Raw genomic sequence first — 25,022 nt, forward strand, 5'->3', positions numbered from 1 at the left:
GACTCTTGTACTTATTTGTTTCAATGAATCAATAAGAGAGAATTGTGAGAGAACTTCTAAATCTCATAAATCAGTTTCTTCTATATCAGATTGATTCTTCTTCTTCTTCCTCGTCTATTACTTCTTATTCTTCTTCTTCTACTGATTATCTAGTTCTAATCTTCATTAACTTCAGTTCTCATTTGTCTAAATCATGTAATCATAACTTGCCTCAAATTTCAGTATCTCAGTTCATTTTTCCCCTATCCATGCCGTTGTTAATATAGTTATTGTTCTTAGATATATATCTGATTAAATATTTAATTAAGCAATAAATTTAATTAAATAGTCATATTTTATTTACTAAAGACGGGATCAGAAGTCTAACAATTGCATTTTAAATATATACATGTAGCATACTCATCTAACATGGACTTTCGGACTTGGGATAATATGAGCACTGGCACTTAAGATAGCAAATACTCCTCTGTGGCTTTCAAAAATTAGTCATCCACAAACTAAAGTTGAGTAGCAAAATCTAAGGAAATATCAGTAATCGATTATACTCAAATGCTTGAAAGATGACTTGTATCAAGAAATTACAAACAAACTAAGTAGCATATACAGAAAGAATGGTACTCTCAAATTGGTTTATGCCAACCTGAAGTAATACCATATGTAGTACAATCTCAAAACAGAAATGGAAAACAGAATATCACACAATTATGAATTATTGTATTTTGTATAAGCAGAATGTCAATGTCTTCATTTCATCATTAGTTGGTCCATCACCCAGTTGGTCTGTATCTTCATTCAGTTCATTGGAGCGCCTTCGTTTCGATCATGATTCTGTTCATTACTGCCACCATCTTGATCACCATTTTGCTCATTAGCGCCTGCATCTTGATCAGTTGTGTCTCCATCTTGATGAGTTGTCTCCATCTTGATAAGTAGCTTCTTGATCAGTACCACCTCTATCATTAGCCTCTTGATCAGTTCTTTCTTCATCTTGATCAGTTGTCTCTCCATCTTGATCAGCTGTCTCTCCATCTTGATCAGTTCTGTCTTCATCTTGATCAGTAGCGTTTCTGAATCTTGTTCATTACCATCTCCATCTTGATCAGGATTTTGCTCATTAGCGCCTAAAGCTTGTTCATTAGCATCTCCATCTTGATCAGTTGTGTCTCCATCTTGATCAGTTGTCTTCATCTTGATCAGTTGTCTCTCCGTCTTGATCAGTTGTGCCTTCATCTTGATCAGTTCTGTCTTCACCTTGATCAGTAGCGGTACTAAGTCTTGTTCATTAGGAACCTGTTCATTACTATCTCCATCTTGTTCAGGATTTTGCTCATTAACACCTAAATCTTGTTCATTAGCATCTCCATCTTGATCAGTTGTGTCTCCATCTTGATCAATTGTCTCCATCACGATCAGTAGTGTCTCGAGCAGTAGCGTCTCGATCTGTAGCCTCTTGATCAGTTCTTCCTGCATCTTGATCAGTTGTCTCTCCATCTTGATCAGCTGTGCCTTCATCTTGATCAGTTCTTTATTCATCTTGATCAGTAGTGTTCCTGAATCTTCTTCATTAGGAACCTGTTCATTACCATTTCCATCTTGATCAGAATTTTGCTCATTAACACCTAAATCCTGTTCACTAGCATCTCCATCTTGATCAGTATTTTGCTCGTTAGCACCTAAATCTTGATCAATAGGAACCTGTTCATTAGCATCTCCATCTTGATCAGCATTTTCTCCATGAGCATCTCCATCTTGATCATTAGGAGCCTGTTCAGTATCGCCTCGAGAGAGAAGATCAAGCAATGTTACATCATTCCAGCAAATAAGCTCGTCCCTGCCACAAAATACTCATTTGAATTAACACCCTACAAGTCCAAAATTTGCAAATTTGTAATTAGAAACTTACAATCTCATATTGTTAGCGCCTAAATCTTGTTCATTAGCATCTCCATCTTGATCAGCATTGACGCCTAAATCTTGATCAGCATTAGCGCCTTCATTCGATAAACTAAGCTTGTCCCTGCCACAAAATACTCATTTGTATTAGCCCTTACAAGTCATACCGCATATGTACAGTCTCAATTTGCAAATTTTAATCAGAAACTTACCATTTCATAAAGAATCTTCCTTCTCTAATAAACATGGAAGGTTGGGTGACTGCAATCTGGAGATATCATTAAATCAGTATTAATAAAAAGGAGCAACAATATCGTCTTGTTCATGAAAACAAAATACTCTATAAGCTATTGATACAAATATCTGTTGAAGAATCTAAAATATTCATTGGAAAAGTGGATGCAGAGAGAGAAAGAGTGAGAATCCATACAAGAACAGCGGTATCCTCGAAGAGTGCAACTCGAGTTCTGCAATCAGCAGGAGCCATTCTTCCACAACAAAATTGAGTTGAAGGCAAATACTGATATAGAATAGAAACGGAATGACGAGAGAGAACGTTGATGTAGAAATGGGAATGAGAAGAGAATACTTATATATATATAGAAACGCAATGCCACTTCTTGATTCTTTAATTTACCATTAATTCAAAAAGGAGGGAAATTTGAAACTACTTCACATTGAACAAATTAGGAAGAAAAATGATTTTATTTTTTTTTTTGAATAATTAAGATAGTAACTTGGTCTTCTCATCATAAGTAAGTAATATAAGGCTGAAAGATTGAAGTAAATATGATGACTTTTAAAATATTATGGAGTAACTTATAAGATTATTGTGGATGATTCATTAAGCTATATTAATACGACAAAAAAAAGCAATTTAAAATCTAGTTTGCATACATTGATTGTACTATCTAAATTCTTAATAAAAAAAATTTCATATAAAATTATTAAACTACGTGTGCTAATTAAATTAATAACTGATTCAATGTATTACTTCCTAAATCAATGTATGATTTCTTTAGGATTACTCCTTAGTTTGCTATAAATCTAGGAGGTGAAAAGACTTTAAAACATTTTGATTTATAAATATTTAATTTATTAAATAATTGATAGCATTTAAATTTAATATATAAAATCGTAATCTAACTTTTGCCTAAAATTTTTTCCACTTTTAATATGAATATGATGTGATGATATGATATAAAATAGGGAAAATTATGCGGTTAAGCAAATTTATACTACTTAATTAGTCATCATAACTATAGTTTGCTATAATTACCACTCGCGACTAACATTAATCATTAATTACGTGGGCTGACTTCAAATTTGTATAATTAGCCACATTTGTATAATTCGCAACAAACAATTCTTCATTTGATTTGCATTTGTATATCATGGTTTGTATTTGTATATGACAATGATTTCCTTTGATTTTTCAGATTTATCACCATATACATTCAATCTTTTTTGTATAACTTTTTAAAGTTTGTATAAACGTGTAATTTTTGGATTTTGTATAATATAATTTATATAATGTAATTTGTATAATATAAATTGAATAACTATTTAAATTAAGTTCATATGTTTATGTTTGTATCAATTCGATATTTCAAGTTTTATCATATTTGTATAATTTCAGACTTTGTATTACTCAATTATACAAAACATACGTGAATTATACAAATTATTGCCCTCTCTCGCTCGCCTCTCTCCTCCCTCTCCCAATCTCGCTCGCCTCTCTCCTCCCTCTCCCAATCTCGCTCGCCTCTCTCCTCCCTCTCCCAATCTCGCTCGCCACTCTCCTCTGTATAACATGTAGTTACGAATCGTAATTAGCAAACTATAGCTATGGAGCATAATTAATCTATTTTTGAGTGGTTATATGCGAAAGTTCCCCAAAAAAATATACTTATGGGCTTACATTTATAGAAAAAATTGAAATCCCAAATCATACTTGTTAGAGAATTTAAAACTTGAAACTATATTCTCAACTTACATATCCAAACTTTGATTTGAAATCATGAGTACATATGGAACAGTAAATTGACACAAGATTGAGGGAGAGATGAACAGGCGAAATTAACTCATGTAAGACATATAAAGACTGAAGTAGTTTCTATAACGAAGGTTTCGTGGTGTAGTTGGTTATCACGTCAGTCTAACACACTGAAGGTCTCCGGTTCGAGTCCGGGCGAAGCCATATTTTTGATACATTATTTTCCTTTTATGTACCAAACTGTACTGATGATATGTAATGCAATGCAATCACAAAACAGAAATGGAAAACAGAGTATCACAGAAATTATGAGTTATAGCATTTTGTATAAGCAGAACATCAGCATGAGTAGGCTATCATCTTCATCATTAGTTGATCTAGACCGTACCTCCATCTTGCTCATTAGTGCCTAAATCTTGATCAGTGTTTTGCTCATTAACGCCTAAATCTTGATCAGTGTTTTGCTCATTAACGCCTAAATCTTGATCAGTGTTTTGCTCATTAACGCCTAAATCTTGATCAGTAACGTCTCCCTCTTGATCAATTGTGTCTCCCTCTTGATCAGTTGTCTCCGTCTTGATCAGTTCTTCCTTCATCTTGATCAGTTCTGCCCTTGCGTTGACCAGTTCTATCTCCCTATTAGTCAGTTCTATCTCCATATTGATCAGTAGCGTTCCTAAATCTTGTTCATTAGGAGCCTGTTCATTACCATCTCCATCTTGATCAGTTGTCTCCATCTTGATCAGTTGCCTCTTGATCCGTTCTTCCCTCACCTTGATCAGTTCTTTCTTCATCTTGATCAGTTCTAACTCCTTCTTGACCAGTTCTATCTCCTTCTTGCTCAGTAGCATTCGCAAATCTTGTTCATTAGGAACCTGTTCATTCCAGAAACTAAGCCAGTCCCTGCAACAAAATACTCATTTCTATCAACCCCTACAAGTCATACACTCTCAGATTGCAAATTTGTAATTAGAAACTTACAATCTCAAAAGGAATGTTCCTTCTCTGAAAAGCATGCTGTGTGGGGTAATCTGGAGAAACAAAAAAATCAACAAAATCTTCTTATTGATGAAAACAAAATGCTCTTTAATATTAGTATCTTACAAATTTCCACCCGAGCATTATTCCACATTGGACACAGCGAGTATCAGCTATGATTTTACCAATTTCTGATTCATGATAATTCACGTTCTCTATATTAACCCTGCATATATATAAAGATATGTCACTTGCTAAAATCATATGTAATATGAAATTATGAGACTTACAGCCTAGTAAAGATCCCTCCTGGCCACACCTGCAAAATGTACAGGTTCTGTGCTTTGTCAAGTAATATAACAGAGTAGAATCTAAAATATTGAAATCAGTAGCAAATTCATCAAAATTGTTTGGTTTCAAGAAGCATAGAGAGAAAGAGTGAGCATCCGTACAGTAACAAAGAGATTCTCGATGAATGCAACTCGAGTTCTGCACACACGGCAATGGATGGAATCCATTGAGTTGAACACAACTATTGATATAGAATGGGAATGACAAGAGAATATTGATATAGAAATGGAAATGACAAGAGAATGTTGATATATATATATATATATATAGAAATGCCACTTCTTGATTCCTGAATTTACTGTTAATTCAAAACGGAGGGAAATTTGAACAATTTATTTTATTTTTCCCATTAACAAGATTCTTCAATTTACCCTCCAAATCATAATTCATATTTATGCACCGACTTAATACCCTTGTATTTCTGTTTTGCTTTTTTTTTTAAAAAAAAAAAGAGCAATTGTATATTAACAAATGTTATTGTCAAGTGAATTTCAATCTCAAAAATCAGAAACTTTGCTCAAAAAAAGATACGCTATGGATGCAATTAAAAGTGACACAGCTAATCCATGGAAAATGATTAATTAGCTCAGCCTATAAAAAATTGGGTTTTCAAATAGACATTTTTATTTGATATATTATAGGGAAAATGCTCAAACTCATATATGTCATTTTCGTTTGAGAAAAGGCTTATTCACACCATTTTTCGTTTGAGAAAAGACTCATTCATGTTATTTTTCGTTTGAGAAAAGACTCATTTATGTCATATTTTAAGGAAGGGAAAAGGCTCAAATATGTCATCGAACTTTGACAAAAGGCTCATATTTGTCATCTGTTAAAAGTTTGGCTCATATATACCATTTTCATTTGAGAAAAAGCTCATCCATGTCATTATTTGTTAACTAAAAATAGTTTCCGTTTGCAAAATCTTTTGTTACATGTGGTCAATAATGATTCGGCCATGCCATTAATTAAATCATTATTTTTAAAAGGGAAACATTCAAATATGTCATCAAACTTTGAAAAAAAAAAACTCACTCATTTATGTTATCCGTTACAAGTTTGGCTCAATTATACCATTTCAGTTAACAAATAATGGTAGTTAACACAAATGACTTGCATCAAGAAATTAAAAGATAATTTCTCTCAAGCGTCTTGGTATTGGATCCGCTCTTCTGTTAACATGAACATGAATTAGATACTATTCGAATTCTTTATTCAATTACTTTTCTCCAAAATGAAGTAATAACAATATGTAGTGTAATCCAAAAAACAAAAAAAGAAAACAGAATATCACACAGTTATGAATTAATACTTGTATAATATGAACTCTAGTGATTGTACTCCGTGGAAGTGTATATCTTCATAAATCGTAATAAGCTATGTAGTATGGATGTCTGTATTTTCATCAATAGTTGATTCAAATGTTTGCATTTAGATCAATATTGCCCATTCCCTCAGCGATATCTAAATCTTGATCATTAGCATCTCCATCTTGATCAGCATTTTCCTCATTAGCGCCTCCATCTTGATCATTATTGCCTTCAGAGAGAAAATCAAGCAACGTTACATCATTCCAGTAAGTAAGCTCATCCCTGCCACAAAATACTCATTTGAATTAACACATTACAAGTCATACCACATATATACATGTACAGACAGTCTCAATTTGCAAATTCGTAATTAGAAACTTACAATCTCGTATAGAATCCTTCTCTGAAATTCCTAAACAGTTGGGAGACTGCAATCTGGAGAAATCATAGATTCTGTAATTTAAGAGGGAAAAGGGAAGAACAACAAAGTCGTTTTTTAATACTACTAGTATCTTACAAGTTTCCACCCGAGCATGTTTCTACAATGGACACAGCAAGTCTTGGCTATGGTATTGCCATATACTACTTGAGGTACGTCCTCTGCTACATCAACATTAAACCTGCATATACGGCTCATTAGGCAATAAAGAAAATCTCAAGATGTTGAAATTGCATGAGACTTACAATTTATCAAAGAACCCTGCTATCAATAAGTTGTTTTCCTGCAATGTGTACGACACAAGAAAAAAAGTCAAGAAATATTACAGAGTACTGAATTACATGTTTAATTAATCAGAATTCATGATACGAATGTCTGTAGTCCACGGAACCACAAATCGATACTATAATAATGCAGAGAGAGTGAGAAATCCTTACAGTCAGAATGTAATCCTCGACGAGTGCAACTCTAGTGCTGCACCTATGACAGTGGATATAATCAGAAGAAGGCCTTTCATTAGCGCCTAAATTTTGTTCAGTAGCGTCTCCATCTTGATCAGCATTTTGCCCATTAGCATTTCCATCTTGATCAGTTGTGTCTCCATCTTGGTCGGTATCGTCTCCATCTTGATCAGTAGCGTCTCCATCTTGAACAGCATTTTTCTCATTTGCATCTCTATCTTGATCTGCATTTTCCTCATTAGCGCCTAAATCTTGTTCCTCGTTAAAACGAAGCAACGGTAGATCATTCGACCAAGTAAGCTTGTACCTGCCACACTCATTTGTATTAAACCTTACAAGTCATACAGCTAACAAATTGCAAATTTGTAATTAGAAACTTACAAATTCATAAAGAATCTTCCTTCTCTGACATACATCTCCGGTTGATGGATTGCAATCTGGAGAAATAAAAAAGTTCAGTATTTTTAAAAAAGCAACAAAATCTTCTTGTTGATGAGCTCTTAAATATTAGTATCTTACAAATTTCCACCCGAGCATAGTTCCACATTGGACACAGTTAGCATTGGCTATGGTACTTCCATTTAGTGTTTCATGATTATTCACATCGTCTGATACTTCAACATTGAACCTGCATATATGCAGAAAAAAAGTGTTGGCAAATAACAAATCTCAAGTTGCTGAAATGTCGAATTGCATGAAATCATGATACTTACACTCTATTAAAGATCCCTCCTGACTCAACCTGCAAAGCATACAAGAAATATAATAAGTTGGTTCTGAGTTTAGCCAAGAAATATAACAGAGTAGTGATTAATTCATGAATTATGATACAAATAGCAGTAGAAAATAAGGGATTGAATCATACATATAGTTATTTTCTAAACGAATAGAAACATTGAAGTATTAAAGAAAATGTCTGTAGTCCACAGAACCACAAATCGATACTATAATGCAGAGAGAGCGAGAAACCCTTACAGGGACGAGTGTGCAATGGATGTAATCAGAAGGAGGTTTTTCAACTAAATCGTTTATTGTCATAAATTGTTGAATCAAGAACCACATCCTAATAGACATGATTCACCTATTACAGAATAAAGAACAAAGTGTAAGGCAAATATCAAAGCTGCAAAAAACAATGGAATGAACAGACTAACAACTCACCAAATAACAGGGACAAAAGAGTTGGTGATCAATGAGAATCAAGAAAAACAAAAATGGGTGAAAGTTATAACAGAGGAGAATTGCTCAAAACTGAAATTCTTGATTCTTGAATACTACTAGTTGAGAAGAGTTCTGTTTTGAAATCGCTCTGAAAATTTTCTATTTTTCCCCTTACAAAGATTGGGTGGAAATAATCTACTACAAATTCATGCCAAACAGGACTACAGGATTTATATTAGTTTTTAGGCGTTTTAGGCAGCGATCAGCAATTGTTGGACATACAGCAACTCATCCCTCTTGAATTCACTTGGACTAGCTTCTTATTAGAATGCATGCGTCCACCAGTTATCACTGGACCAGGTCTCTCGACAAAATAATAATGCGGAAAATAAATAACTTAAATAAACCAAGCATAATGATTTTACGTGGAACCTCCTCGCTCAAGGGAGATGAAAACCACGACCTGTAATCACAAGATTTCAACTTAAACTCCATTTCACTCAAAACAGAGCAAATCTTCAGATTACAAACTCTTGTAACCTAGGAATTAAAACTCTTTAATCCCTTCCCCCTTACTATAGCAACTCTACTAAAAGCAAAATAACTAAGCAATAACTCTATTGCCCACTAAACCAACTACCTTTAGTCGATCTAGACTTCAAGAACCCAACAAGGATAACTCTAGCCACCAACTCAGATCTCGAAGATAAGAACATAAACAAGCAGCAATTTTGCTGCACTCACACATCAACTAACTCTAGTTGACACTCCTAGGCAACTCTACCCAAGAGAACATCAAAACAATTATGTAAAAAGGCTGGACTAAAGCATAGATCATTCGACTAACTAACTCCAGTTAATCCGACTCAACCTAAAGACTTAGACAAGTAACCAATCTACTATTTCCTCCGTTTAAAAAAAAATGGCCTAATTTCCTTTTTAGTCTTCAAAAAAGAATGATCCCTTTCCTTTTTTGGCAACACTTTAACTTCAACTTTCCACGTGGCATGTTTAAGGCCACAAGATTAAAGGACATTTTGGTACATTTGACAAAACTTTAATTTAGAACCACAAGATTAAAAAATCTTCTTTCTTTTCTTAAACTCCGTTACAAGTCAAAATAGGTTTTTTTTTTTTTTTAAACGGAGGGAATATCTCTTATAACTTAGAAGTAGTTTACAAAATAAGAACACAAGACACAAAGCTCAAAATACAACAAAGGCGCTTTAGCACTCCATCGGGTCCCTTGTTGAGTATGAGCAGTGTTCTTCCTTAAAGATGATTTTTTCTTTGTAAGCTTATGAATTTTCAGAATTCAAAACTTTGTTTGCCAAAACTTGGATTTGTCTTTGGAGAAGATAATATTATCAAATGGACACAAACCCCTAGGACCAAGCCATTGCCTGAGCCTACTGCTATGAAAAGACATGACCAGTCACAACAGAGTTGGCAGTTGTGGCAGCTTTTAGACAGGGGTTCTTTTTTTTGTCTTTTTCACGTAAGCAGTCTTTCCTTGACCAGGTCTCTTGTTAGATCCGGAAGTTTGTCAGATCATCAAAACTTCAAATCAGCTTAAAATAACACTTCTCCATTTCCACAGTTTGAAACATGTCTGTTATAAGCGTCTTCAGTTGGACAAGTAATCAAGGTGTAGTTGGTTATCACGTCAGTCTAAAACACAGAGTAGTTAAAGTTTGAGGATCATTTCTTAGCCAAACAAGCCAAGGCTGAATCCTCAAATGTGATTGCTTCGTCCACTATATATAAGAACAACGATTGTGCACTGGCACTTTAGTTAGATATACTAGTAGCATTTACTATTAAACAAAATCTAAGGAAATAAGTAATCCATTATAAACCTTTAACCAATCGATTATACTCAAATGATTGTATCAAGAAATTAAAAACTGAGCAGCATATAGAGAACGGTAGTACCTGAGCTCAAACATGTAAAAAGTTCAGTGTCAATTGGGTTATTCCAACCTGAAGTAATAATATGTAGTGCAATCTCAAAACAGAAACAGAAAACAGAATATTACACAATTATGAATTTAGCATTTTGTATAAGCAGAATAACAGAATGAGTAGGCTATCAATGTCTGCATTTTCTTCAATATTATCTATTCCATCAGCCACTTGATCTATTTCTTCCTTCTTTTCATTGGGGGGCCTCCATCTGGATCATGATTCTGTTCATTAGCGCCTCCCTCTTCATCAACATTTTGCTCATTAGCACCTCCATCTTGATCAACATTTTGCTCATTAGCGCCTCCATCTTGATCAACATTTTGCCCATTAGCGCCTCCATCTTGTTCAACATTTTGCTCATTAGTGCCTCCATCTTGATCAACATTTTTCTCATTAGCGCCTCCATCTTGATCATGATTCTGTTCTTCATCTGTATCTCCATCTTGATCAGTATTTTGTTCTTCATCTGTACCTCCATCTTGATCAGTATTTTGTTTTTCATCTGTGCCTCCATCTTGATCAGTATTCTGTTCTTCATCTGTCCCTCTATCTTGATCAGTATTTTGTTCTTCATCTGTACCTCCATCTTGATCAGTATTCTGTTCTTCATCTGTACCTCCATCTTGATCAGTATTCTGTTCTTCATCTGTACCTCTATCTTGATCAGTATTTTGTTCTTCATCTGTACCTCCATCCTGATCAATATTTTGTTCTTCATCTGTACCTCCATCTTGATCAGTATTCTGTTCTTCATCTGTACCTCCATCTTGATCATTAGGAACCTGTTCATTATCGCCTCCAAAGGGAAAATTAGGCAACGTTTCATCGTTCCAGAAACTAAGCTCCTTCCTGCCACAAAATACGCATTTGAATGAACACCTTACAAGGCAAACCACATCTATATACATGTACAGACGTCTCAATCTGAAAATTCGTAATTAGAAACTTACAATATCATATAGAATCCTCCTACTCTATGACTCCTAGACGGTTGGGAGGCTGCAATCTGGAGAAATCATAAATTCTGTAATTTAAGAGGGGGAAAAAGCAACAAAATCGTCTTGTTATCATGAAACTCAAATGATCTTTAATATTACTAGTATCTTACAAGTTTCCACCCGAGCAGGGTTTTACATTGGACACAGTAAGTCTCGGCTAGGTTCATGCCATCTGTTACTGGATGATATCGCTCATCCTCTGTTACTTCAACATTAAGCCTGCATATATGGCTCATTAGGCAATAAATAAAATCTTAAGATGTTGAAATTGCACGAGACTTACACTTCAGTGAAGAACTTTGCATTCACTAAGTCGTCTACCTGCAATGTTTACAACACAAGAAATAAGTTGATTCTGAGCTTAGTCAAGAAATATAACAGAGTAGTGCTGAATTCATGATACAAATATAACAGGGATCGAATGATACATATTGTCATCAAAAGATACCACATACTGATCGAATAGAACAATAAGTCGGTTCTTTTTCTTCTTTTTTTCTAAACGTATAGAACAATTCAGAAGAAATTAATTGAAAATTTGGACTATTAAAGAACCACAAATCAATAGCAAGAAATCATACAGAGTGAGAAATCCTTACAGAGTGATCGTAATCCTGAACGAGTGCAACTTGAGTTCCGCAGGTACGACAGTGGAAGTATGCAGGCATGTTTCACCTATTACAGAATAAAGAACAAAATGTAAGAGAAATAGAAAAGCTGGAAAAATCAATGGAAAGAAGAGAAACACTTATTACCAGGGAGAAAAGAGTTGGTTGATCAATGAGAATCCAAGAAAACAAATAATGGGTGGGAATTATAACAGAAAAATCAGTTCTTGATTCTTGAATACTACTAATTGAGAAGAGCTCTGTTTTGAAATGGCTTCACCAGCTCTGAAAATTTTTAAACCTTTTACTAGGGATAAACTGAATATTTTACAGTTTATCCTTTCTTTTTTTTTTCTACCTCCAAAAGTATTTTCTTGTGTGAATTTCAATGGTAAAAACTTATCAGAGTATATATACTGGTGCGGCAACTTACTTAAGAAGTCAGGATCCTCTTGTTGAGACTTGAGAGGCTGACATCTTCAGAAATAGACTTGCAGTGGTAAAATTCACGCAAACAGGATTTGTATAAGATTTTAGGCAGCGATAAGGCAACAACAAACGAATAGTCATCCCTCTTTAATTCATTTGGACAAGATTCTCCATTCCGCAGTTTGAAACATGTCTGTATTTACAACCTAATTTTTATTTTTATTTTTCCTAATAGACATTTCACACCTATTACAGAATTAAAAAATCTGCTTTGAAAATTTTCTAACCTTTTACAAGGGATAAAAAAAATCTATTATTATTTTTTCCCTTACGAAGATTGAGAGGAAACAATCCACAAACCCGGTTAGGGATTAAATTCCTTAAGTGAGTTTTCCTTTATGTGCCACACTGTACTTGTGCTGCAGGATCCTTTTGTTGAGACTTGTTGTGGTGAAGGAAAACTCTACTACAAATTCGTGCTTTTCAAACCTACAGTATTTGTATTAGTTTTTAGGCAGCGATAAACTTCATGCTCTCAATCAGCAATTGTTGAACATACAGCAACTCATCCCTCTTGAGTTCATTTTGACTAACTTCTCCATTTCCACAGTTTGAAACATGTCTGTTATTAGCTCCTTCAGTTGGACAAATAATCAGGGTGTAGTTAAAGTTTGAGGATCATTTCTTAGCCAAAGCTGAATCCTCAAATGTGATTGCTTCGTCCACTATATATAAGAACAACAATTGTGCACTGGCACTTTAGTTAGATATACTAGAAGCATTTACTACTAAGCAAAATCTAAGGAAATAAGTAATCCATTAGTAACTTTTAACCAGTCGATTATACTCAAATGCTTGACAGATGACTTGTATCAAGAAATTAAAAACTAAGCAGCATAAAGAGAACGGTAGAACCTGAGCTCAAACATGTAAAAAGTTCAGTGTCAATTGGTTTATTCCAACCTGAAGTAATACCATATGTAGTGCAATCTCAAAACAGAATATCACACAATTATGAATTATAGCATTTTGTATAAGCAGAATATCAGAATGAGTAGGCTATCAATGTCTGCATTTTCATCAATATTATCTATTCCATCAGCCAGTTGATTTATATCTTCGGTCGTTTCATTGGCCGGCCTCCATCTTGATCATGATTCTGTCCATTAGCGCCTCCATGTTGATCAACATTTTGCTCATTAGCGCCTCCATCTTGATCAGCATTTTGCTCATTAGCGCCTCCACCTTGATCAGCATTTTGCTCATTAGCGCCTCCACCTGGATCAACATTTTGCTCATTAGCGTCTTCACCTTGATCAACATTTTGCTCATTAGCGCCTCCACCTTGATCAACATTTTGCTCATTAGCGCCTCCATTTTGATCATGCAACGTTACATCATTCCAGAAACTAACCGCCTTCCTGACACAAAATACTCATTTGAATTAACACCTTACAAGTCATACCACATATAATCCTGTGCAGACGGTCTCAATCTGCAAATTCGTGATTAGAAACTTACAATCTCATATAGAATCCTCCTGCTCTATGACTCCTAGACAGTTGGGAGGCTGCAATCTGGAGAAATCATAAATTCTGTAATTCAAGAGGGAAAAAAAAGAACAACAAAATCTTCTTGTTATCATGAAACTCAATGATCTTTAATATTACTAGTATCTTACAAGTTTCCATCCGAGCGGGATGCTACATTTGACACAGTAAGTCTTGGCTAGGGTCATGCCATCTACTAGAATATATTGCTCGTTCTGTGCTTCTTCAACATTAAACCTGCATATATGCATATTAGGCAATAAATAAAATCTCAAGATGTTGAAATTGCACGAGACTTACACTTCAGTAAAGAACCCTGCATTCACTAAGTCATCTACCTGCAATGTTCATAACACAAAAAAATAAGTTGATTCTGAGCTTAGTCAAGAAATATAACAAGTAGTGCTGAATTCATGATACAACTAGCTGTAGAAATTAAGGGATTGAATCATACTGATCGAATAGAACATTAAGTTGGTTATATTTGTTTTTTTCTTTATAAGCGAATAGAACAATTCAGAAGAAATTAATCGAAAATTTGGAGTATCAAAGAACCATAAATCGATAGCAAGAAATCATACAGAGTAGAAATCCTTACAGTGTGATCGTAATCCATAACGAGTGCAACTCGAGTTCCACAGCTACGACAGTGGAAGTAATCAGAAGACATGTTTCACCTATTACAGAAAAAAGAAGAAAATGTAAGAGAAATATAAAAGCTAAAAAATCAATGGAAAGAAGAGACTACCTTCTCACCAGGGAGAAAAGAGTTGGTAGATCAATCAGAATCCAATGAAACAAAAAATGGGTGAAAACTATAACAGAAAAATCAGTTCTTGATTCTTGAATACTACTAATTGAGAAGAGCTCTGTTTTGAAATGGCTTCACCAGCTCTGTTTTATAATCGCTCTGAAAAGAGTTGGTTGATCAATGAGAATCTACTAATTGAGAAGAGCTCTGTTTTGAAATGGGTGGGAATTATAACAGAAAAATCAGTTCTTGATTCTTGTATACAACTAATTGAGAAGAGCTCTGTTTTGAAATGGCCTCACCAGCTCTGTTATATAATCTCTCTGAAAATTTTCTAACCTTTTACTAGGGATAAAAAAAAATTAATTATTATTTTTCCCCTTATTAAGATTTTACAGTTTATCCTTTTTTTTTTTTTTTCTTTTTTTGAGACTACCCTCCAAAACTATTTTCTTGTGTGAATTTCAATGGTAAAAACTTATCAGTGTAATTTCTTGTGTGAATTTCAGTATATATACTGGTGCTGGAACTTAATTAAGAAGTCAGGATCTCTTGTTGAAACTTGAGAGGCTGACATTCTTCAGAAATAGACTTGCTGTGGTGAAGGCCAACTCTATACAAATTCACGCAAACAGGATTTGTATAAGATTTTAGGCAGTTTAGGCAGCGATAAGGCAACAACAAACGAATAGTCATCCCTCTTGAATTCATTTGGACTTAGATTCTTCATTCCGCAGTTTGAAACATGTCTGTATTTACAACCTATATGGACTGCGTAGTTGGTTATCACGTCAGTCTAACGCACTGAGTTGTTAAATTTTGAGGATCATTTCTTAGCCAAACAAGACAGAATCCTCAAATATGACTGTTTGGGTCAGTATAATATACAAGAACAACAATTGTGCATATCTACATTGCAATAGCCTCCTGACAAAAGGAATTGTACAAATTTCAGAAGGTTGTATATTTGCAATATATTAGACAGCAGACTACGGAAACCTGTAGTATAATATGAGAACTGGCACTTTAGTTAGATATTCTAGTAGTATTTACTATCAAGCAAAATCTAAGTAAATAAGTAATCCAGTATTAATTTTTAACCAATCGGTTATACTCAAATGCTTGACAGATGACTTGTATCAAGAAATTAAAAACTAAGCAGTAAGCAGCATATAGACCACGGTATAGTACCCGAGCTCAAACATGTAAAAAGTTCAGTGTCAATTGGTTTATTCCAACTTGAAGTAATAATAGGTACTGCAATCTCAAAACAAAAATGGAAAACAGAATAAGCAGAGTAGGCTATCAATGTCTGCACTTTCATCATTAGTTGATCCATCACCCAGTTGGTCTACATCTTCATTCAGTTCATTGGAGCACCTCCATCATGATCGTGATTCTGTTTATTATGCCTCCATCTTGATAAGCAATTTTGACAGATGACTTGTATCAAGACATTTAAAACACAGTGCTGCACATCTTGTTCAATTTTTCTGAAATCATATGTAATATTGAATTGAGTGAAATCATGATACTTACATTCTATTAGTGATACCTACTGGCTAACCCTGCAAGATTACAAGAAAATGAGCATAATTCAGAAATCCATACTTGAGCAACGAAATCCTCAACGAATGCAACTCGAGTGCTGCACTTATGGCATTGGGTGCAATCAGAAGTACTCATTCTGAATTTTCGATTGGAATTAGAAGAAGAAGGCTTTTCATTGTTTCCTTTTCTATCAAAATTGAGTTGGAAGACAAATATCAAATGGAAATGAGAAGAGAAATGTTTTGATATAGAAAAGTCACTTCTTGATTCAGTATTCAGTAGATTATAGTCAATTGCTTGAATACTTGACACATGACTTGCATCAAGAAATTAAAGGCAAACTAAGCAGCATATACAGAACGGCAGTACCCCAGCTCTAACATGTAAAATTCTCAATTGCTTTTCTAAAAAATGAAGTAATATCTGTTCATATGTACTGTAATCCCAAAACCAAAAAAGAAAGCAGAGTTTCACACAATTATGAATTAATACTTGTATAGTATGAATTCTAGCGACTGTACTCAGTGGAAGTGTATGTCTTCGTAAATCGTAGTAAGCTGTTTCTGATCAGCATAAGGCAACTACAACAACCTCCATTTTGTTCATCAGTATTTTGCTCATTAGCGCCTAAATCTTGTTCATTAGTAACCTGTTGATCACAGCCTCCATCTTGATCAGTTTTGATCATTATTAGCGACTACCTCTTGTCCATTAGCATCTTCATCTTGATCAACATTTTGTCTATTAGCACCTAAATCTTGTTCTTTAGGAACCTGTTCATTAGCATCTCCATCTTGATCAGCATTTGCGCCTCCATTTTGATCATGATCCTGTTCTTCATCTGCACCTCCATCTTGATCATTAGGAGCCTGTTCATTATTGCCTCCAAGCAACGTTACATTGTTCCTGCCGTAAAATACTCATTTGAATTAACTCCTTACAAGTCATACCACATATATACGTGTACATAGAAGCCTGCTCTATAATTCCTAAACGGTTGGGAGAATCCAATCTGGAGAAATCATAAATTCCGTAATTTAAAAGAGATCAACAAAATTATGAAACTTAAATGAGATATCTTTAGTATCTTACAAGTTTAAACCCCAGCAGGTTTCTACATATGTAACAGTAAGTCCTGGCTAGGGTTGCTCGACAATATCGGTCGATAGGCTAAAAAGGAAATAAATCATTTTATTGGTATTAAAAAATTATTTTAAAAATAAATGAAGCAATTAAAAAGTATTTGTTTATGACCCGCATTTTATCTCATTTTAGTCCAAGTAGCTTTTGATTCACACGCTTATTTAAGAATTCAACTCAATTTAACCTGTCGAAACTCAGCCTAACCCATTCGTTTAACACCTCCATTAAGTTTTCTCTCTAGGCATAAGTAGTATGCCCGCACAAGTTATGCCTTTAGTATGAATTTCTTAAGACAAAAGAAATATTCTCTTATAAGAAATTTAAGTTATAGGTAAAAATATTTCGGACAAAAAAATTTGTTAAATAAATAGTACTCATGGGTAAAAATTAATAACTTTAAATTTGAGAGACAGAAATTAAAAGACCTATCAAAAATAAATGCAGTGGGTGCAAAAACTTGAATTTTCTTGTCTTATTTGTAGTTGCCACAAACCCAGGTACACATTGGGCCGGTGGCCAATCGTTAGCCCAAGATTTAACCTTTAGGCAAAATCAAATATAACTTGGAAAAATTAGCAATTAAGTCATAATATCTAATATAATTAGTCAAAATAACAACACTTTAAAATATTTATTTAAAATGTCAGAATGGCAATATTTTGGAAAATAATATGTATTCAGATTTTAGTATTTAAAATTAATTTTATTTATGAAAACAATCTTATATTGAACCAAATTCTAAATTAATAACTGTTTAAAAAGAAAAGAAAAATTAAACCAATACTCATTATCCTTCCTTCTTCACCTTTCACATTTCTACCCCTTTTTTCACTTTTCCAGATTCTCTTTCTTCAAGGTGCTCACAAATTGTTCATCAAAATATATATTTTAATTCAAGAAATTTTCTCGATTGTTAAACATAATCTCTTTATTAATTCAAGCAGATTTCTCGATTGGCAAGGTAATTTCCATTATTTATTTTGATTTGTTGTTTAAAATCACTGATTATGGTGTATATTCTGGATTCTATATATTACGGATTTTCAGTCGAATTTTTTGAATTTTATGTGATTTTGTTTAGATATTCATCAAATATTTATGATTTTCAAATTTTTTCAATTTCTTTTGTGATTTTCTTTTAATTTTTCAGATTTTGTAGAATCTAGAAATTCATATATATGTTTATTTTATTTGATATGTAATACATTTTAATATTTGATAATATTGATTTTTATGCAAGTTCGTTTACATATTCATGTAAAATTGATATATTTTAGATTTTTAGTCGATTAAACAAAAAAAAATTGATTTTTTTCTGATTTCGTTTTAATATTTCAGATTTATTAGAATCTACAAATTCATTCATATGATTATTTTGTTTGATTTTTAATACATTTATATTTGCTTTTAGGGTTTTAGATCTGGGGAAAGCATATGTCTGTCTACAATGTCTAATCAATAGTTTATTTGTGTATTAATTCTATCTATATATCAACAAGTTTTACATTTTTTGTTTTTACATTGTATTTCAATCTCAATTAGTATACCAACATGTTTGTATTTCCTTCTTAATTTGTATTCATCCTAACTGTATGCTAACAATTTTGTATTTTATTGGGTATTTATTCTGTATTTCAATCTCAATTTATATGTGAACAAGTTTGTATTTCTCTTTTGTTTTGTATTCAACCTAATTGTATACCAACAAGTTTTGTATTTTATGTGCCTACTTTACCTTTCAAAGTCACTTTATATTTCAAATGAAGAGAGTATTTAATTTCTTTTGTATTCACAACTTTACATTCAATCTCACTTTGTATTTATAACTTTGTATTTTCATCTCACTTTTGTATTCATATATTGTTGTATTCAACATATAGTTCATGATCCATTAGTTTGTATTTTACCTTTCAAAGTCACTTTGTATTTCAAATGAAGAGAGTATTTCTTTTGTATTCACAATTTTATATTCAATCTCACTTTGTATTTATAACTTTATATTTTCATCTCACTTTTGTATTCATATATTGTTGTATTCAACATATAGTACATGATCGATTAAGTTACATTAACTTAATGGGATACAAATTATTGTATGCATTCAAACAGAAAAAACAGCTACTAAACTAAAAAACATAAAAAAATTCATTCGTTATACATCATAATTTGGATACAAAACATCCGAAAAAAGTTATAAATCTCAATGCATACAAAGATTTCACTGAATCAATCAGAAAAAAAAAACACTCTTGTACTCGACATATACGAATATCTCATCCAAACAAATAAAAAAATCGAAAACAAAATACCTGATTGTTTTTCGATTGTTCACTGAATGCGACAAATTTATAGTTGTCAATTTTGAAAAATTCTGTTTCAAAAATATGTCGTATTCAACTTGAAGAAGCTTTGAAAGTTATCAAATGAATGATTCGAAAGACAAACTAAATTATTTTAATTTTTTTTTGATGTTCTTAAGAAGAAAGCAAAAAAATGCTCGACGGAAAGATGGTTATTTATACTTTTTTTCAAAACGTAACTAATTTGTATTTAAAATCTTGTTTACCTTTTTTGAATTTTTTTGTTCCATGATTTTCTCTGTTCTGTTATTAATTATTTGTATTCTTTCAAATTAATCAAAATAAAATAAATACATAACTAATCCCTTAACAAACTAAAATAATGACATTTTTAATAAATAATGAAACTGTTGTTAAGGAATCCTACTAAAAGCTAAAATATTGTTGTTTTGAAAATTTTCCCATATAACTTTCACTCAAATTCTATATTTTTGTGTTGAAAAAAATTATTTAATATATATAAATAATTCATTGAGAATCCAGTAAACCACGAACGGAGTGTGTGACAGAAGTTTCTATGTAAGTTGAGGGATATTAATATCAAGTTGGGGGATATTAAACACTCTTGGAAATATTCTACTGTGTAAAGGGAAGTTATTACTCTATACTACTCCCTCACCATTTTAAGTTTAATGTCTTATAAGAAATTAGTTGAGTTTACAGTTGTATTCTTATTTTGATGTTTTCTTAAAGTCAAGTTTTTAATAATTTTTTTGTCTCAATTTATGTGGCACTTTTCATTTTTCAAGAGTCAAACCGTTTAAGTTTGATCGGAAATTTGCGCATAGAATCTTCAATTTTTTTTTAGTAATTATCGGTGAAGTTTCTTTATTGACATTTAAAATTGTGTGGACCTAGTCGGACAATATTAGTTCTAATAGACTAATAGGCTAGACCATTACATATTATCCGTGAAGTTTCATTATTGACATTTGACAAGTCAGGATCAGTACAAGTATTAAAAGGAATCTCTATAGCTAACTGAATTGCCTGAGAAACAAGGACTTTTATATTGAGCAATTTACTTGTGAACCAGTCTTGCAGTAACACAATCCTTCTTTCTTATCTGTATTCACAAGAAAATTGTCACGCCCCGAGACTACACCCTAGACGTGGCCGGCACTCGAAGACCATTGCTGGTCCCCAAGCGAACCCTCATCCTGGCTGACTCCAAGCGGAATACTAACTTAAGCATACAAGAGCTTAAAACTGAAAAAAAAGTTTATAAACTCAACTTTACAAATCTTTAACTCAAAAGAAAACTCTGATAATAGAATATATATACAACTCGCCATAAAAGGAAACTTTAGTCTTCAAAACATTTAACAAAATAAATGAAGAGACTTTTGAAACTCTATTGTCTATCTATGAAGCCTCTAACTGATAAAGATGGAAGCCGGGACAAGACCCACGACCTCCTAACAACTGATACAACTGAAAGGTAAATGAAATCCTCCGGAAGCAAAGAGGCTTGTCATAGCTAACTGGAACTCCCGGATGTATCAACGAATCTCCTGTTGATGATCTTGAATACCTGTGTCTGCATCATAAAAAGATGCAGGCCAAATGGCTCAGTACGTGGAATGTACGAGTATGTAAGCTGGAAATCTAAACAACATAGGCTAGAAGAAACACTGGAATAAACTGAATAACTTACCTCTTTTTCAAACTTTCTCAACTCAAGGAATACTCAAAACTACTCAAACTTACTCAACTCAAAAGATAGATACTGGACTCAAAGACAGATACTCAACTCAAAGATATATACTCAACTCAAGATATATACTTAACTCAAAGATACTTAACTCAAGGATACTCGACTCTTGAATAACTGAACTCAACCTGACTGACTTCTTTCAATATAAGGTAATTTAAAACAAGTGCGATATAAAGAAAGACTGTTTAAAACATGCTATAAACTCTGTGTGTATACAAGGATACAATAAGCCTGAGATGTATATAGAAATACAAATGAACTGATGTATATAAAATACAATAATTTCTGTGTATAAAAATACAATAACTGTTGTGGGAGTTTCTCTAACCGACAACCATCACATAAGAGCTATAGTGATGATACAGCGATCGACCTCACGCTGCCAGAGCATCTTATACCCGGCCAAAGGTATAAGACCTGAACTGCCTAATGGATCCACTAGTCTAATCTGAAAATGATTCATCTAAAAAGTATGATCATTTTCTACCCATGGTGGCTAACATGGTTCTATGGGGGCTGTGGGTTCTTTGAACGCTCCCCCAATTCGGTGCTCAATACTACTCCCAAAAATGTACTGGCTCTTATATTTTTAAAACATATGTTTTCCTGCTGATATGAGATAATTACTCAAAAACTAGCCCGAAGGCTCTTTTGGAAATCTCAGTTTTCAACCTTGTTTAAATGTAAAAACATTTCTTTAAAACTTCTTTGGGAATACATAGTTCCCTAATAACTTTGAGAAAATGAACTCAACTCTTTACTATTTACTTTACTTGAACTCTTGGCTTGATGTGAAATTCTTAACTTAACATGAAACTCTTAACTTTTGACTTGACTTGAAACTCAATACTTTTCACTCGACTTGAAACTCTATACTTAACTTGGAACTCTATACTAACTTGGAACTTAAGCCTTAGAATGAAGTTAAAACGTTCAATGAAGACTCGTGAAAAGTTTGAAGACTTGCTTTGACTTACTTAACTTCTCTAAGCTTAACTTCTAACTTCACTTGACTTGGAAACTAACTTCACTTGACTTGGAAACTAACTTCACTTGAATTGGAATCTAACTTCACTTGAATTGGAAACTAACTTCACTTGAATTGGAATCTAACTTCACTTGAATTGGAAACTAACTTCACTTGAATTGGAAACTAACTTCACTTGAATTGGAATCTAACTTCACTTGAATTAGAAACTAACTTCACTTGAATTGGAAACTAACTTCACTTGAATTGGAATCTAACTTCACTTGAATTAGAAACTAACTTCACTTGAATTGGAATCTAACTTCACTTGAATTGGAAACTAACTTCACTTGAATTAGAAACTAACTTCACTTGAATTGGAATCTAACTTCACTTGAATTGGAATCTAACTTCACTTGAATTGGAAACTAACTTCACTTGAATTTGAAATTTGGATTGATCACATGTTACGGATGAGTTCTTGACTTTTAGAAGTACCTTGGAGTGTTGGAAACAACTAGGAAACATAGGTATAATACCTAGGAACATGTATGAAAAAAATGGTAAATGAAAGGGAAGGATTGGTGTCCTTGGCACTAGGAGAGGTGCGACAGCCCAGCCCCTTTTTCCCCAAAAATCCTTCTTTTTCCCCTTGTTTCTTTCCAATTCTAAACCCTCTCAACCTCAAGGTTTCAGCAGCAACACTTAGAATCATAAAGACCCTTATTATACAATAGATTCAACTCAAAAATCACAGCCAGAAATCTGTACTAAATCAGCAAGAACTTCAACACAACACCACTACAACTTCAACAACCAATAAATCTTCTCTTGGAATTGAAAACGAGTTGGTGTGTGGGGGTATGAACCAACCAACACTAAGGATCATCAATCTCTCAACATACAATAGATCACAACTCAAATACACAGCCCAATCCTGTCCCACAACCAACAATAACTTCAACAACACAACTAACAACATCAACAACAACTAACAACTTCAACAACTTCAACAACAAATCCAATCTCTTCTCAAATCATAAAAACGAGCTTGGTATGTGGGGGGGAAGGATAAACCCACACTAAAGACTCACATACCTGATTAGGGATCACCCCCGATGAAAATCCACGACGATCCTTAGCTTCTTCTTCTCTTTCTCCTCTTCTTTTCCTCTTCTTTCTCTCTTATCTTCCAAGCCCTAACTCTCACTCTTACTCTCACTCTTTAAAATGGGACAAAAATGATCCAAACATCAGTCTAACACCTCAATATAACCCAAAGAAATTATTAGGGAAAAGACCAAAATACCCTTAAAATTTTCGGACTAAACAAACTGCACTGTGCGACTGTGCGACTGTGCCGACAGCCCAACTTCCAAAGGGCATAACTCACTCATACGAACTCAGAATCAAGCAAACTCGGCGGCGTTGGAAAGATCATTCCAAGGGCTTTCCAGAAATAACTGGAAATTCGCCTAAATCATTCTGAGCTAGGAGTTACGACTGCTCAAAGTTGACCAAAAACTCACTTTTTTTCCATAGCCAAATTTTCCAGATTCTTTCCAAAATGACTATTTCCAATTCAACTCTTCTTGGAACTCAATGTGCTACATCTAGGGATCTTAACTTAACACTCAAGAAATTTTATTCCTCGGTAAAATCTCACTCCACATAAAGGACGGCTCGAGTCTTAGTTCGAAAATTCTCTAGGGTGTTACAATATCTCCCCCTTGGAATCATTCGTCCTCGAATGACGGCTAGTCTTGGTATGGAAAGGTCTACTCTTACTAAGGTCTGCGTCTAATGGTTTGCTCTTACCATATTCAAGTTTAACCCAAATCCTTAGGTTCGGATCCTATACCTCTCTATAGGGAATCTTATCCCAAGACTATAACTCTTTAACACCACATTAAAGCTTAGTATTCTAACAACTCCATGGACTCTTACTAACCACTCCTTTAGATCCAACTAAGGGCTCTCATTTGAATATTTCTCATAGTAAAACCTCATCCTTTTCTTCCTCATTGTTAAAAAACCTTAAATGGAACTATCCCACCATCACAACACGATAAGAACATCAACTTCCTCTTTTTAACACCACTCCATTTCTAAAATGACCTCTGAAAAGATATCTCGCAAACTCTTTGAATTCATTACCATCTTAATCTAAAACACTTGACTCCATTTCTCATCTTGACATCTCCCCCTTAGGTCTAAAGCTAACACTTGAAAGCTATGGACCTATTCCACATCTTTAACTTGTTTACCTCTTCTTTTAATCTAACACTTGGGAGAAATTTATCTCATGCCTACCAAACTCTCTATAAGCGGTGCTAAGACCTCTTTCAAAGGTGTTTCCTTTAACTTCTTCTGGTTACATACACTCTCGGT

The 25,022-nt window shown here is 33.6% G+C and overlaps 2 protein-coding genes and 1 non-coding gene across 3 annotated transcripts; 1 reads left to right on the plus strand and 2 right to left on the minus strand.

The window, feature by feature from the left end:
- Window positions 1–792: 792 nt before the first annotated feature.
- LOC125807710 (uncharacterized) lies at window positions 793–2,140 on the minus strand. The gene is made up of 3 exons (XM_049487440.1): window positions 2,106–2,140; window positions 1,904–2,017; window positions 793–1,831 (listed from the first exon to the last, which is right to left on the minus strand). The coding sequence occupies exons 1-3, from the start codon at window positions 2,138–2,140 to the stop codon at window positions 793–795; spliced, it is 1,188 nt and encodes a 395-aa protein (XP_049343397.1).
- Window positions 2,141–4,019: 1,879 nt separating this feature from the next.
- On the plus strand, window positions 4,020–4,093 carry TRNAV-AAC (transfer RNA valine (anticodon AAC)). The gene has a single exon. It is a non-coding gene; the product is annotated as a tRNA-Val (tRNA).
- A 6,637-nt stretch (window positions 4,094–10,730) lies between these two features.
- LOC125807711 (protein yippee-like At3g08990) lies at window positions 10,731–12,223 on the minus strand. The gene is made up of 6 exons (XM_049487441.1): window positions 12,155–12,223; window positions 11,839–11,876; window positions 11,666–11,774; window positions 11,508–11,563; window positions 11,246–11,406; window positions 10,731–10,792 (listed from the first exon to the last, which is right to left on the minus strand). The coding sequence occupies exons 1-6, from the start codon at window positions 12,221–12,223 to the stop codon at window positions 10,731–10,733; spliced, it is 495 nt and encodes a 164-aa protein (XP_049343398.1).
- Between the last annotated feature and the right edge of the window lie 12,799 nt (window positions 12,224–25,022).

The sequence above is a fragment of the Solanum verrucosum genome, unplaced genomic scaffold (genome assembly GCF_900185275.1).
Source record: "Solanum verrucosum unplaced genomic scaffold, falcon-dt-bn FXZP01000183.1, whole genome shotgun sequence".
NCBI classification, from domain to species: domain Eukaryota; kingdom Viridiplantae; phylum Streptophyta; class Magnoliopsida; order Solanales; family Solanaceae; genus Solanum; species Solanum verrucosum.